A 15,046-nucleotide genomic window follows, 5' to 3' on the forward strand; every position below is an offset into this window, starting at 1 on the left:
AGAGTCATCTGTCTGTTTACTGTACCTGACTATGACTAATGAACAAAATTTTTAAATGGATTAAATGAAAATTATTACCAGTCAACAACATATATTAGAACTTAAATATAAAAAATGGAATAACTGTTGAATGTATCAAACCATGCAGAATTAAATAATATTTTTCACAAATAGTCCCTCTATGTGGAGAAACTCTAAATATATAAACAAATATGGAACATTTATGTCTGCTATATAACAGAGGACTGTTTCCTCAGAAGCTGAGCATATATAGGTGTAGAGTAAAGCTAACCTTGGCCCACAACTTTGTTGGGTATAGCGAAAGAAAGTCACATGAATGTTAAGAAACGTAAAAACAACTTGAATAAAGGGCTGAAGCAACTCTCTTAATTTGGAAATATTAAACAAAAGGCCAGTAAAAGGGACCATGATGTACAGAATGATTCTACAGAGAAAATGGATAATAAGATTAGATGATTCAATGGAGGTCTTTCCATAGTTACTAATCATGATGACTTTATGCCTTCTCCAAGATCAGAGACATTATGCCTCAATTAAATCTTGTTCATGGGAAATTTATGGCTACTGTTATGTGAAAGCTACTTTTGGTGTGATATTTTCAGAACTTAATTATAATTTGTAGCAAAATTGCTAGGTTTTCCAAGATCATTTGGAATTTATAAAATGCATGTCCTTTACCAAATGATAACTTTTGTTTGGTAGGCAGCATTTTAGTACCCACATGTTATACAATATCCTTAATCTTTTGTGGTCTTATTATATATTTTTATACTTAGAATTCCATCATTTCCTCTCTGTTTATGTCATTAGTACTTCTTTGCTATCTATTTTTAAATGTCCGTATGCATCTTTGACTCTTCAAAAGGATAGGCAATCCCACTCACGAAGATCAGAGAGTGAATCACCATCCAGCACCACCCCCGAGGATACAAACATGATCTTCAAATACAATACTACCACGGTGGATGGACATGGACTGCAGGTGGGCAGCTGATAGCATCTTTTCTCCCTTGTACATGTATAGGTGTATATATCCATGGAGAAGCACTTTCATCATTGTGAGCAATAGTAGGCCTCTTTGGATAAAAATATACCAGAACACAGTGTCAATATGTTAGTCCTTTAGCCTGCTTATGAATCATTCTGAGATTAGATAGTCCCAAAGCATTTCATGGCCAGAAAAAAATAATAACAAGTCATCGTTCCCTTCTCCATTTCTATATAAAAAGTCAAATAGATTGGAAGTTGCATCTTTCTTTGCATTGACATTGGAACGGGGGGGGGGGTGTTGCATTTCTGAAGGCAATTTGATAATTTATATCCATGTTTCTCAACCTTAGCATTCTTAAGATGAGTGGACTTCAGTTCTTAGAATTCTTCAAGTTCTTCAAACTTCAATTATCTTGAATTCTTCAAACTTCAAGTATCTTAAAGTTGCTGAGACTGAGAAACACTGGTTAAGGGACAGAAGGAAAACTACATGCCATATTGCATTTTTTTTTTTTTTTTTTTGCTCTAACATCTTGCTTCCACCTTCCATCATCTGTTTGTTCCATTCCAGGAATTATAGCTATGCTAAACTGTGCATGTGTTAATAGCAGAACATCCATCCCCATAGAATTTAGAATTCAGTGTGCCTTCTCTTTGAAAAAAGATTATAATGATATAGAATCAATGCTTGCAAATGTTCGATTAGGCTAATATCTGTCATGCCCTTAAGGATTCAATCACTTGATGTGTATCAAAAAGGTGCAGAAGGTCACAAGCTTTCTAAGCCATTTGTTAGTCTGTGTCCAATATACAATTTGTGACCCAGTGAATAGCAAGATAGTATGAAGAAAAGGTGCAAAGATTAGCAGAGTTTGGAGGTCCCTAACGTTTCTCCATAGCACTAAATCCTATTTACCCAACATTTTTTCTAGTTAGATGTTTTGCTTCATCTGTAACTCTGTCACATCACTTATTTCTCCTCCTTTCTGCATAATGTTTGTATGTTGTGCAAGGAGTGTGCTTGTTTGATATTCCCTTTGGTTTTCAGATCACGCCTAAGCCAGGAACCCACCCATTGCTGGTATTTGTGAATCCCAAGAGTGGAGGAAGGCAAGGAGAAAGGTATGTTTCCCCCTTCTTTTGAAAAATTGTACATTTCCAAGATTTAAGATTGTGATGCAATAAATGCACCAATAAATTGTTGTAGACAAATAAATCTTCAAGCAAATGTTTTATAGCAGATTTCCCCTTATATTCAAACTGTAATGTTCCTTATAAAATGTAGTTATGATTCCAGGTATTTTTATCATTACTCTTACAAGTGTAAGAGCTCTTACAAGGGGTCCTGGTAGCTCAATGGTCAGAATGCAGTATTGTACACAAACTCTGCCCACAGCCTGGAATTGGATCCTGACGGCTCAAGCTTGACTGAGCCTTCCATCCTTCAGAGGTTGGTAAAATGAGGACCCAGATTGTTGGGGGTAATATGATGATGTTGTAAACCGCCCAGAGAGTGCTGTAAAGCACTATGGGATGATAGAAAAAGTCTAAGTATTATTGCTAAGTGCTATAAGCTTCTGTGAATGTCCTGAAGCTTAAAAGTTCTCACCAGTTACTGAAAACAAAGATTTGCCACACCGATATACGTAATTTTGAGGGTCATTTTCTTCCATGAATCAATGAACAAGTATAATATTTTGACTCATTTAACTGCTGTAGCTTAGGATCAGAATATCAATTTTGAATGCAGAATCCAGATTAAATAATTCACATTTTCAAATAATAGTAAGACAGACTCCAAAGTGGAATTCTGGAGAGCTGCTGCCAGTCAATGTAAAATGTTGGTTAAAAAAATGGTGTTTGTCTAGATGGTTGACCACACTGGCTGAGATTATTGGAAGTTGTAGTTCAACATCACCTAGAATTAGACAATTGTAGAATTGAGAGGAGCCATTAAGTGCAATTCCTTGTTCAAATGAAAATGGAAGTATCCAAAATAGGTGGCTGCCAAGCCATTACTTGAACAAATCTAGCGAAGGGGAGCATATTATCTTCCTTGCTAATTGATTCCATTGACAATCTGCCCTTCCTGTTACAAAGCTTTTCTTAACACTCAAGTGGAATCTACTTTAATATAATTAAAGGCTATGTTTTCCTCTTGTACACATTGCCAGAAAGCAAATCTTCACTTTTTTGTGTAAATCTGAAAGCATTGTCATGCTTTTCCCTTTGCCTCCATTCATTTTTTCTTAAGTCTCTGAAGTTCACTTCCCTCAGCCTTTTCTAGGACTTCATAACCTCCTTTCCTAACATCAATTGATTCTGTACATAGCTTTTTTTTATGCCATATCTATAAATCAGACTTACTGGCATATATTCTTCCTTGGTGACTGTCCTTTTATTTTATGGGGTTCTTTTATTTACAGATTTTCCCTAAAGATTGTTTTTTCTTTCTTTCTTTGTGCAACCAGGTAGGCTTTTTTTTTTTTGGCTGTGTTTCACTTTTTCTCCTTTTAATTTTGTTTGAGAAGGGAGGAAATCCTGTTCTTAGTGATTCCTATTTTAAGAATTCTCACCCAATCTTTGAATAATTTTCACTTTTGTGTTTCTTGCCAAAGAATTCACGTTTTGATTGATTGGATTTATTAATTTCAGTTTCCATTAAAATCAATTTTACATAGTCATTATCTCCCATGTTCTTGCTTACTTCCACTTCCTCAATTATTGTATGATAGTTACTCTCATAATAAGTATAGCTGATGCTCTGGTGTTCTTTTTCACTATTCCACTATTAGAAGAAAAAAGTGGTCCGCAAAACAATGCAGAAAATAATAATTTGTCTTGACTCTCATTTTTACAGCTGTTGATTCTTATTTTTCTTACTTTTAGGGTACATAGGAAATTCCATTACATACTCAATCCCAGACAAGTTTACAACCTGGATCGTGGAGGACCTAATCCTGGGTATTGAAGCTCAAAATGTGGCCTATTTCACATATTTGCTTGCTTGTTTGTCATAATTAAAAATCTTTGGTCCTCCTTTTTACTATTACTTTCTTCCTTTGTGTTGTCTCTGATTTATTCTTCTTATCACTTCACTTCTTTTTCCTCTTTGCTTCTTTCCTCAGTTCAATTTCCCTTATTTCCTCCTCCTTATTTCCAAAAGCTTGTTAATATGCCTTAGATTGAAAAACTCAATTGACTGGTGGTCCTTTAAAGTACGTATATATGTATTATATTTGCTACATTTGTATTATTCAGTCAACTGGGTCTCTATCAATTCATGATAGAATACATGTGAATGCTTCATTGCAATACAAAGGATCAATGCAGCAAATGATAATTGCAGCTGAGATTATTTAGTGTGTTGCTGTTAATGGAATTATATCTAAAATGTACATAGATACTAAAAAAAGTTTTTTAAGCAGGAATAGATAGAAAACAGATCTCCTCCATGAAGTGTAGATTGGACTCTAAATTGCATGATTTCTTTGTCAATTAGATTGCATTTAATCATTCACCTGTTCAGTTGAGAATAGCAAAATATTATCTTATTTTTTAATCATGAAGAACAGCACAACTAACGTGCTTTTTTGGATGCTAACTTCTGTATACCATTGTAGAATTTGAAAAGCAACCATCTAAGTCTGACTTTCCTCAGTCATATATCCTCCAGATATTTCAGATAATAAATTCCAGAATGTACTTGGAAGGTTGGGGAGTATGTGACATTGTTCTTATTGTAGAATAAGCATCCGTTTCTAAACTACTTCCTTTTTTTTTGCCTTCTATTTTTTCTTACATAGATTAAACTTTTTCCGTGATAGCACAGACTTTCGTATTTTGGCTTGTGGAGGAGATGGGACGGTTGGATGGATCCTGGACTGCATAGGTAAATTAGGATCTGTCAACAGTTGATAAATGAAATTATCATTGGAAGCATGGTTTAGGGTTAGGGTCATGGCTAAGAGAAGGGAAGGAGAGGCTGAGTTTCTTCTTTCTCATGAATGCAGGTGAAACTCAAAAAATTAGAATATTGTGCAAAAGTTCATTTATTTCAGGAATACAAATTAAAAGGTGAAACTAATATATGAGATAGACTCATTACATGCAAAGCAAGATAGTTCAAGCCATGATTTGTCATAATTGTGATGATTATGGCTTACATCTCATGAAAACCCCAAATCCACAATCTCAGAAAATTAGAATATTACATGCAATCAATAAAACAAGGATTGTACATAGAACAATATCGAACCTCTGAAAAGTATAAACATACATATGTACTCAGTACTTGGTTTGGGCCCCTTTTGCAGCAATTACTGGCTCAATGTGGCATGGCATGGAAGCTATCAGCCTGGGGCACTGATGAGGTGTTATGGAAGACTAGGATGCTTCAATAGCAGCCTTCAGCTTCGGTCTCATGTCTTTCATCTTTCTCTTGGCAATGCCCCATAGATTCTCTATGGGGTTCAGGTCAGGCAAGTTTGCTGGCCAATCAAACACAGTAATCCCATAGTCATTGAACCAGGTTTTGGTGCTTTCGGCAGTGTGGGCAGGTGCCAAGTCCTGCTGGAAAATGAACTCAGCATCCCCATAAAGCTCGTCTGAAGAAGGAAGTGCTCCAAAATCTCCTGGTAGATGGCTGCGTTGACCCTGGATTTAATGAAGCACAGTGGACCAACACTAGCAGATGACATGGCTCCCCAAATCAACACAGTCTGTGGAAACTTCACACTGGACTTCTAGCTTCTTGCAGGGTGTGCCTCTCCATTCTTCCTCCATACTCTGGGTCCTTGGTTTCCAAATGAGATGCAAAAGTTGCTCTCATCAGAAAAGAGGACTTTGGACCACTGAGCAACAGACCAGGTCTGTTTTTCTTTAGCCCAGGTAAGACGCTTCTGATGTTATTTGTTGTTCAGGAGCGGCTTGACAAGAGGAATACGACATTTGAAGCCCATGTCCAGGATCCATCTGTGTGTGGTGGCTCTTGATGCACTGACTCCAGCCTCAGTCCAGTCCTTGTGAAAGTCCCCAACACTTTTGAATGGCCTTTTCCTGACAATCCAGGCTGCGGTCATCCCTGCTGCTTGTGCACCTTTTTCTTCCACACTTTTCCCTTCCACATAACTTTCTATTAATTGCTTTGATACAGGACTTTGAGAACATCCAATGTCTTTTGCAATTACCTTTTGAGGCTTTCCCTCCTTATGGAGGGTGTTGATGATGGTTTTCTGCACAACTGTCAGGTCAGCAGTCTTTCCCATGATTGTGATTCCTACTGAACCAAACTGAAAGACCATTTAAAGGCTCAGGATCCCTTTGCAGGTGTTATGGCTTAATTAGCTGATTAGAGTGGGACACTTTGAGCCTAGAATATTGCACCTTTTCACAATATTCTAATTTTCTGAGAGTGTGGATTTGGGGTTTTCATGAGCTGCAAGCCTAATCATCACAAGTATGACAAATCACAGCTTGAACTATCTTGCTTTGCATGTAATAAGTCTATCTCATATATTAGTTTCACCTTTTACGTTGCATTACTGAAATAAATGAACTTTTGCACAATGTTCTAATTTTTCGAGTATGTATATCTGTCTAGTATAACAAAATAAATTGTGAATTAGAGAAGTCTGACAAGAAAGGCAGCTTCATGTACAGTTTGCATCCTTATTATTACCATCCACTTCTTCATAGTTGTTAGGACTTTCTGATAAGGAGCTACATTTGTACAGATCGACAAGCACAGTTTAGATGAAAAGAGTAAACCTAGGTTTTAACCTTCTGGCTTTAAGGAGCAGAGAAGGTGACTATTTACAAAACTCATAATCAATTATATTAACTTTCATTATTGACAGTTTAATTTGTAGTATACCACCAGTGTGGTAGTCTCACCTCCTCTCCCCTGCTCTTTTGATATTGGCTATAGCTGTACTTTCTGGCTATTGCACCGGACTTAATAAAGGCTCAGGAAGGACTGTGGAAAGTAGCTTAGCCCCTATTTTGTTTTTGGCCACTCATGGGAAGATTTATCTCCTTCTCTCAGAGACTCTACATTTTTTAAAGATGTCATACCATGGCAGTCTTTGGGCCTATCAAGTAACAAAAAATGTACTCCCTTAAAGAAATCTTGTTGGGGGCAATATGCTGACATTTGTAAACTGCTCAGAGAGTGCTATAAAGCACTGTGGAGAGGTATATAAATCTAAGTGCTCTTGCTATTGATTAAAGTGTGGGGGAGGGGTTGATGCAGATGTAGAGGTAAGGTTTATCATAATTATCAGGGGCTCCACTATACTAATCCCCAACTCCTCCCTCCCCCTCCACCATTTCTTCCACTAATAGTGGATTCCCATCCACTGCAGCTATCACATTGAGACCATGTCTTCTAGCCAACTTGCTTCAGGTACATCATGTACTCTCCCTACAGTTTTTTTTTTAATGTTTAGCCAGTGAACACAATTCAAGTGAATTCTATCCCTTTGGGAGTTATTAAGCTTTACTACATCTGTGAGCTGCCCTATGGAAGATGTTGCCAAAGAAGGTTATCATACCCAAAGGCCTATCTGAGGGCCTCTGATGGTTGCTTATTTCTTTGCAGATAAAATGAACTTAGCAAAGCACCCTCCTATGGCTATCCTGCCATTGGGAACAGGGAATGATCTTGCCCGCTGCCTCCGATGGGGAGGAGGTAAGTCTCTCAAGTCAGCCCAATGTTTTGCTTCATTCACCTTGATTTCATGCCATGTCTTGCCAACGATTCCTCTTGCTAGGAGTCCCATGTGTTGTTGAAACCTGTCAGCTGTTTTTAATGCCATTAGCTATTTTCCATGCTTTGCTGCTATTATGAATATGGGGAAATTTCATGGAAAGGTAAAGGAAAGGTAGCTTCACTTCACCATTCAGAAGATAAATGGAGAAAATTAAACATGTTCCTACAGTTGAACACCAAGGAACCAATCAGTTTTCCTTCTCAGATGGGTATGTAAACAGAGGAGAGAGAGCAGGCATTCTTTTGTTCTTTGTTTTTTATGCTTCTCCTTTGATGCCAGCTAATTGCATAGGAAGACAAACGTTCCAGTTTTGGCAGCTACAGGAGAGGAACTAATGAATCTGGACAAAAAAAAACCTAGACCAGCAAAGCTGTTTGTAGTATAGATCTGTTGCATTTTGTGGATTGGGATGTGGGCTGTGTGAACTTCACAACATGTATGTGTGAGGGATCTTGGAGTTTAGAGAACATCTATTTCCTGGGTTAGTAGGAACTGAGATCAACTTATTTGAGAGACATTTGTTCATTTGTCTTCATTTTCTTCTCTGTTCCATTTGCAATGTAAGTTTCTGATCTTGTTTTATACCATAAAGATTTAAATTCTTAATGAACCGTAGTGTACTGATTCTGGAAAAGAAATCTAAGCTTTGCAAACAAATTATTATCAGGTCACGGTACTAAAAGAAGAGGGTCGCCACTTACCACCTTTCTTGTAAAAGAGTGGTAGAATGGGGTTTTTTAGGTGACTGGTGCAGACGTGTGATGGAACTGGCTTGTACTTGCTCACAAGAGCTGATTATTAAATTTTCTGGAATTTTATGAGCCACTTGAATACAGATATGAGCTAAAATGCTTAAGGTGCAGAGAAGTGGCAGCAATACAGCTGAGATTGTTGATTGCTATACATTGATCAGTACACCAATGGGCTATGTTGTTTAACTAACATATTCAGTTGGGTCTCCCGTGTGAGACAAGAGTATGGAGACCTTGGTAGAAATGATTGTATGCCGAAGCCATCATGCCTCGTGTGCATGCATACTCTATTAAAGTACCATTGGAGGCTCTTGATCTCCATCATGTGGATGCATTCCTATTTAAAGTACACATCCCATGCAGATATCCCATTATATCCACCATGCAGCCAGAAGCTATCGCTAACCAATAGCTCTATTACCCACAAAATACTGCTTCGTAGTTGCAATTTGAACCATACTGCAATTTAACATTATTATTAGGGCTGGGATTTAAATGGTCCTTATATGGAATGCATATTGTTTGCTGGCCAAGAGACCGATGCTAATGTTTTTGCCACAAGCAATTAATTGAGAATTGGGAATGGAGTACAAGGCCTCAGACTTCAGCTACAAATCCAGTTATATTGTTGAGGAGGCTTATGCTACATGGGATTGATTTCTGCTTCAAATTGTAGATCATCGGCCTTTCTTTTCTGGCTATATATTCTGTACAGCCCATCACTGCTTGGCCTTGTCTTACTCTATTGCCCATTACTGCTTGGCAAATTCCACCATAACATTCTGTTCCTCATCACCTGTCAATTTTTATTTTTCTATTCCAAGGTTATGAAGGAGGCAACCTAATAAAAATACTTAAAGATATTGAGCACAGTACTGAGGTAATGCTGGACCGATGGCAAATTGATGTCATTCCCAATGACAAAGAGGAGAACGGAGATCCTGTCCCATACAGCATCATCAACAACTATTTCTCCATAGGAGTAGTAAGCAATCGGTGTTATCTTATTCACGTGGCTTTCCAAATATTAGGGTTACAATCCTATCATCTTTTACCATCCTGATAAATTTTAAGTCTCAAATATTTCATTTTTTTCCTTCATACTATTCCCAATGCATTGGAGTATCAAGGTCATTAATAAGAACACCATTAATTATGGAAGGACTGCAGTAGAGAATTGATTTGGAAAGCAAAGGGGGGTATAATAGAAGGATCATTTCCATAGTGTATGCGCTTCAGAAGTTTGTGGCATGACATTCTGCCTGTTTGCTTATGACTATTTTTCACCAAAATCATTACATAAAATAAAACAAATAATAATACCATATGGAATATATCAGTGACAGCAATATGCCAAATGACACAAGAGGAGAGTTCACAAAAATCTCTGGATAAACAGTTTGGCCTTTCGTTGAATTCTAAAACTGGAGCGCTTGAGACCAAAAGTCTGATAAATGCATATTCTTCAAAAGAGCTTCTTTACTTGATGTTAGTTTCTGGATAGATACAGTTGAGAAAAAGGACCAATAAGATACCAACAAGGACCTGAGCCACACGGCTGAATTTTTCTTGGTAGCGTAGAAGTTGCCAGTTCTGATCCTTCAAAATTGATATGCAGTAACGTTTCTATTGTAGGCTGTACAATGTTCAAATCTGAAGCAGGAAAAGTATTGCAGCTCCATCATGTTCTCCCACTTTATCAGCAACTCCTTAAATAAACTACATTATTTCCTGGATTCACAGGGTACCTGCAGAGTCAGGAAACTACGTAGAATAACAGAGTTTGAAGGGACCTTGGAGGTCTTCTAGTTCAACCCCCTGATCAGGCAGGAAACCTTATACCATTTCAGATAAAGGATTGCCCAATCTCTTTTCTAAAACTTCCAGTGCATTTGCAACTTCTGGAGGCAAGTTGTTCCACTGACTAATTGTTCTGTCACAAAATTTCTCCTTAGTTCTAGTTGCTTCTCTCTTTGATTAATTTCCACCCATTGCTTCTTGCCCTGCCCCCAGGTGCCTTGGAGAATAGCTTGACTCCCTCTTCTTTGTGGCAACCCTTGAGATATTGGAACACTGCTATCATTGTCACCCTTAGTCCTTTTCATTAAACTAGACATACCTAATTCCAGCAACCATTATTTATATGTTTTGATGATGAGCTGGAGAAGGGGGGACAGTACTGCCCCAAGAATGTTGAATGTTGATTTTATTTATATGCCTTCTTATTTATATAAGAAGAAACTTGCTTTGGTTTAGAAGACATTATGGAGGCAGCAAAAGGATGAAACTCATTTTTGCTGTCCTGTAGACATTAGTTTGCCCTTTTAACTCAAACATATATTTTAATGAACTTACATGGCTACTATACAAGTCCAGAAAAAGCCATAGCCATTAGCATGTTTTCCACATTTGGGGTGTGTGTGTGTGATTTGCCACTTTCCCTGAAGTTGCCAGTTTCAATCATAGTTGTCGAGCAATTCGTTTCAGTTCTCCTGATCCCTAGGATCTAGTGGTTTCACAATTTCACTCCTGCCAGCTTCTCTATTGACTTTGCTGGAAGCTGGCAAGGGTTGCAAATGGTGATCGTGTGACCCACAAGACACTGCAACCATCCTAATTGCAACCTGCTTGCCAAAAGCATGAATTGCAACTACAGGAAAGTTGTAATGGCCACAAGGTTGAGGTTGTATTTATTTAGTGCTGCTCAAAAAACATCTTTGACCACTACCAGCTTCTTTATAGACTAGCAGCAATCAGAAAGAATAAATATTTCAGAATGAAAATACTCCTCTCCATGCTAATAGGACAGAGTGTGAAGGTGCGTGTCTTCAATTATGTGCAATTTTCTGCCCTATTAGCCAGAGTACATCTGTCCAGTTGAATGTGCTTTCCTGCTAGCCTTACATAACTGTGTGTATAGCCTTTCAGAAGTAACCTTTTATTTAATTATATTTTAAGTACCTAGCCGTTTTGTCCTATTAAACATTCTGTGTGCTTTCATGGTTGGTATGCATTTTTACTGATGGAAATTGGTCAAATAATTATTAGTTTATCCATGTTGTAGGGTTGCTAGGAAGCCCCTCACAACAGCTGACTAGTTTAATGTTCTGGCATGGTAGAAGAAACAGCTGATGGAAACATGGGGGGGGGAGACACACTGAAGCATTTGTTTAGAAATGTTCTTCTGTTATAGTAAGGCTCCATTTATAAATGATTGATGATTGCCATAAATGTGTTACAGACATAAGCAATGTGCCTTACAAAATGGCTGTAATTGATGTGCTGACCTTTTAAAATCAATAACACATGATTAATATTACATTAAATTATTTTTCATGCTTTGCAGATATTTAAGAAAATTGACTTTGGTGTCCTAGATACTCTGTATCTATAGGTCCACAGTATAAGTCATTATAACCACTGACTTACGGAGTATTGAAGAACAAGAAAAGTACATAAACAGGCTGTGTTATTCTGGAATCCCAGCTCTTAACAAGATGCTTTTAAGCATTACCACTGATGATAACAAGCTGTTCTTGAGCCTAGGCTGCCACATGCTGCTTCCCATCTTCTCTCCCTTTATTTTTGGACTCTGAGAAATGTGGGCCAGTAACTATATCACTAACAGGAAGTTTTGGATTACAAATAGATCAGGTCCTGGACTTGCAAAGTCCCTTCCTAATGACACTTCAATACTCCATCATGAAGCAAGGGATGTGGACTTTGCTAATCCCTGGATGAGGCGGGTGCATTCCACAGGCAATCCAAACCTCAATGCTGAAAGAAAGCTCTTTGCATTGCTGTTTGCGATTTGAAAATAGTTTAAACTTTATGCTTTCTTAAACAGAGTGAGGATAAGAACACAATTGTCAGCAAAGCAAAGAATGGCCAAAGGTATCCAATACAAGACTATTTTGTTAATGATTCTTAAGGTGTTTTTTTTTTAAGCTGGATGTTTTGCCTTCTGTATTCTAGGAGTGCAAAACAGATAACCATGAGTAATATACATTGGGCAATGTATCTAAGAGGGCATGGCATTGGAAGAAGGCATTAGACTAGGAGAAACGGTACATTTTTCATTGAAAAAACATTCAAATTTGCTGCTATTTTATACTGCATATTGTAAAATGCTAGAAAACACAAGAATGCCTGCATTCAACCCAGGACACTCTCCATACAAGGATTCCGCACATGTTTCAAACCTGGTGCTGAATCTCTGTGATCCTTCAACATTGACAGTGATTGACAGATGAGTCAACTTACTTCTAGCTGTGCTTTGGCAGGAAGCACTCTTAAAGCAAGTTTATTTTTTATTTTTTGCTTGACTGGAACTCTAGGAGAACTTACGGCAGTTAGTTTCTCAGGGGAGAAACACTTGCATCACCCCATCTTCCAGCTCAATGCATCCACTCTCTCGCTTTCCCACAGAAGATCAGTATCCACCACAGTATCTTGCCAAGGTTCTCTTTGAAAAGCAGTAAAACGATAATTCTTTGGCAGATTGCATTCCCTTCCCAGAGATGGCACTTTTAAATTTTTTAGAAATTACAGGCAAACGCAGTTGCCCCTGAGATCCAATCCCTAGAGGCCTTGGCTTTTATTTCAGCACTTTGTTCTTTTATATGCATTTTTGTTGGTTCCCAAAACTATTTGATTAAGATATAAGTTATTTAAATAAATAAATGAAAGTGAAAATGGGGGTAAGAAATGCAAAGTGCAAACTATAGTAATGTGAAAGTGCTGGAAAACAGACATTATTCTGGTATGGTAACTTTAAGAAGCTTGTGGAGAAATGTAACATCGACACCACTTATAATAATTGTGGAGAGGCACAATGTAAGGAGTACAGTTCAAATCTATAAGTTCTGGTGTTAAGAATTCTTGAAAACTGACTGTACTTTATAAAAGGCTTCATTTGCTTCCCTTTCTTCCTTTTATAGGATGCATCCATTGCACATAGATTCCATTTGATGAGGGAAAAGCATCCTGAAAAATTCAATAGCAGGTAAATATCAGCCTTTCCCCCTCACACAATTCTTTTTTCTTTTGTACTAGTTATGAGGTTTCTATAATCAGACCAAATTACTTGCTTAAGCCTCCTTACTCTGTGCACCCTCTATCTATTTGTGTGGGCTTTGATTCAGTTGGCGTGGACCACATGTCTGGAAAGTGGGGAAAGCTGGTTTAGTTTTTTGTTTTTTACTCAAACATGGACAAATTCCAGATCCAGGATCTACTCATAGTTTACCTTGGCCTCAAAAGTTTGTAATTTATCTATTAATTAGGAACCAAGACAAAAAAATTGCAGGTATCAGAAGCAGATTTTAAATTGCATTGGTAATCTTTTCAGTTGGAGGGTGAAATTAAAAATGCAAAGCAATGGAATCAATCAATTACTAAATCATTGTTTTAGAACTCTGAGATCCAGGAACTCAAAAGCCATATCCATAAAATTGAAAAGTCTGGACCTGATTGATTGATTGATTGATTGATTGATTGATTGTCTGTTTGCCCATTTGAGCCACTGTTTTGCTTCTGACTGAGGTTTTACTCCACATCCAACTGGATTGATTGTCAATCGGGGATAATGTCATGGCACTTGTCTTTAACATAAAAAAATATTAAGATATTACTGAAAGAAACGTATGTTATTTATATAAAATCCGAAGCCAAATCATCTCAAAACAATATACAGTATTCTAAAGATTTGGACACTCTAACATTTGGCAATTCTGGTTATTTTAGGTTTTGCTTGGAAAGCTCCTCGAATTTGGCTGTAGATCCAGCCCCATTCATTCACACTTCATAATTATATATAAATTCCAGAACCAACAGAAACAGGCAATAAAGGCAAAACAGGATATCAGGTTGGAACTAGTTCATGTTTCACATGTAGATTCATGAGAAATAGTCCTGGATTGCTTTCATTAAAAAAAAAAGCAAAACTCACTTACTAATGTCTATACAGGAGACATTCAGGAAAACTTTATAAAAAATTATCATATTCAAACATTTTTCTAAGAATTAATAGACCTTCAGCAAACAGTCTTCCTTTGGTATCCTTCCTTCTTTATCCTCTAATGCATCTTAAGGATAAACTAGAAAATAGAGAATGGAAACTGTAAAGGTAATCCCATGCTTCAACCATGCAAAATGAATCATGTTTGGCATTTCAGATGTTGGATTATAATTTTGGCTGGATATAGGGCAAACAGTTGATTTGTATGGCATGTACGCACATATATGACATGCATATTTACAAATCAGCCTAATATGAGTTTAGATAATCTCATAAGCTGTTTTGCCACAAGTATGCACTCTGATATTTATTGTCAAGAGAGATAATTAGCTTCTCTCACTCTTCATATGCCTTCAATATTTCACAGATTTAAAAATAAAAATAAAAATAAAGATTTGCTACCTGTGATAATTCTGGTGCGTTTACATATTTATAATCCAAAGGAATTGAATCAAAGCATTCAGAAGCATTTTCAGGTGTCTAGGACAGAG

At 37.3% G+C, this 15,046-nt stretch overlaps 1 protein-coding gene across 8 annotated transcripts in view; it reads left to right on the top strand.

Moving 5' to 3' along the window:
- DGKG (diacylglycerol kinase gamma) overlaps positions 1–15,046 on the top strand; it is a 159,362-nt gene that overhangs the window by 113,072 nt on the left and 31,244 nt on the right. For all 8 annotated transcript variants that reach the window (XM_087725584.1, XM_087725581.1, XM_087725583.1 and 5 more), the window contains 7 exons: positions 887–1,003; positions 2,060–2,133; positions 3,901–3,975; positions 4,818–4,903; positions 7,613–7,702; positions 9,361–9,521; positions 13,477–13,541. In XM_087725584.1, the coding sequence (XP_087581710.1) occupies positions 887–1,003; positions 2,060–2,133; positions 3,901–3,975; positions 4,818–4,903; positions 7,613–7,702; positions 9,361–9,521; positions 13,477–13,541 (668 nt within the window). The remainder of the gene's footprint in view (positions 1–886; positions 1,004–2,059; positions 2,134–3,900; positions 3,976–4,817; positions 4,904–7,612; positions 7,703–9,360; positions 9,522–13,476; positions 13,542–15,046) is intronic.

This window comes from Thamnophis sirtalis, unplaced genomic scaffold (assembly GCF_051295495.1).
Source record: "Thamnophis sirtalis isolate CommonGarterSnake01/CBP01778 unplaced genomic scaffold, rThaSir2_p1.2 scaffold_11, whole genome shotgun sequence".
Taxonomy (NCBI): domain Eukaryota; kingdom Metazoa; phylum Chordata; class Lepidosauria; order Squamata; family Natricidae; genus Thamnophis; species Thamnophis sirtalis.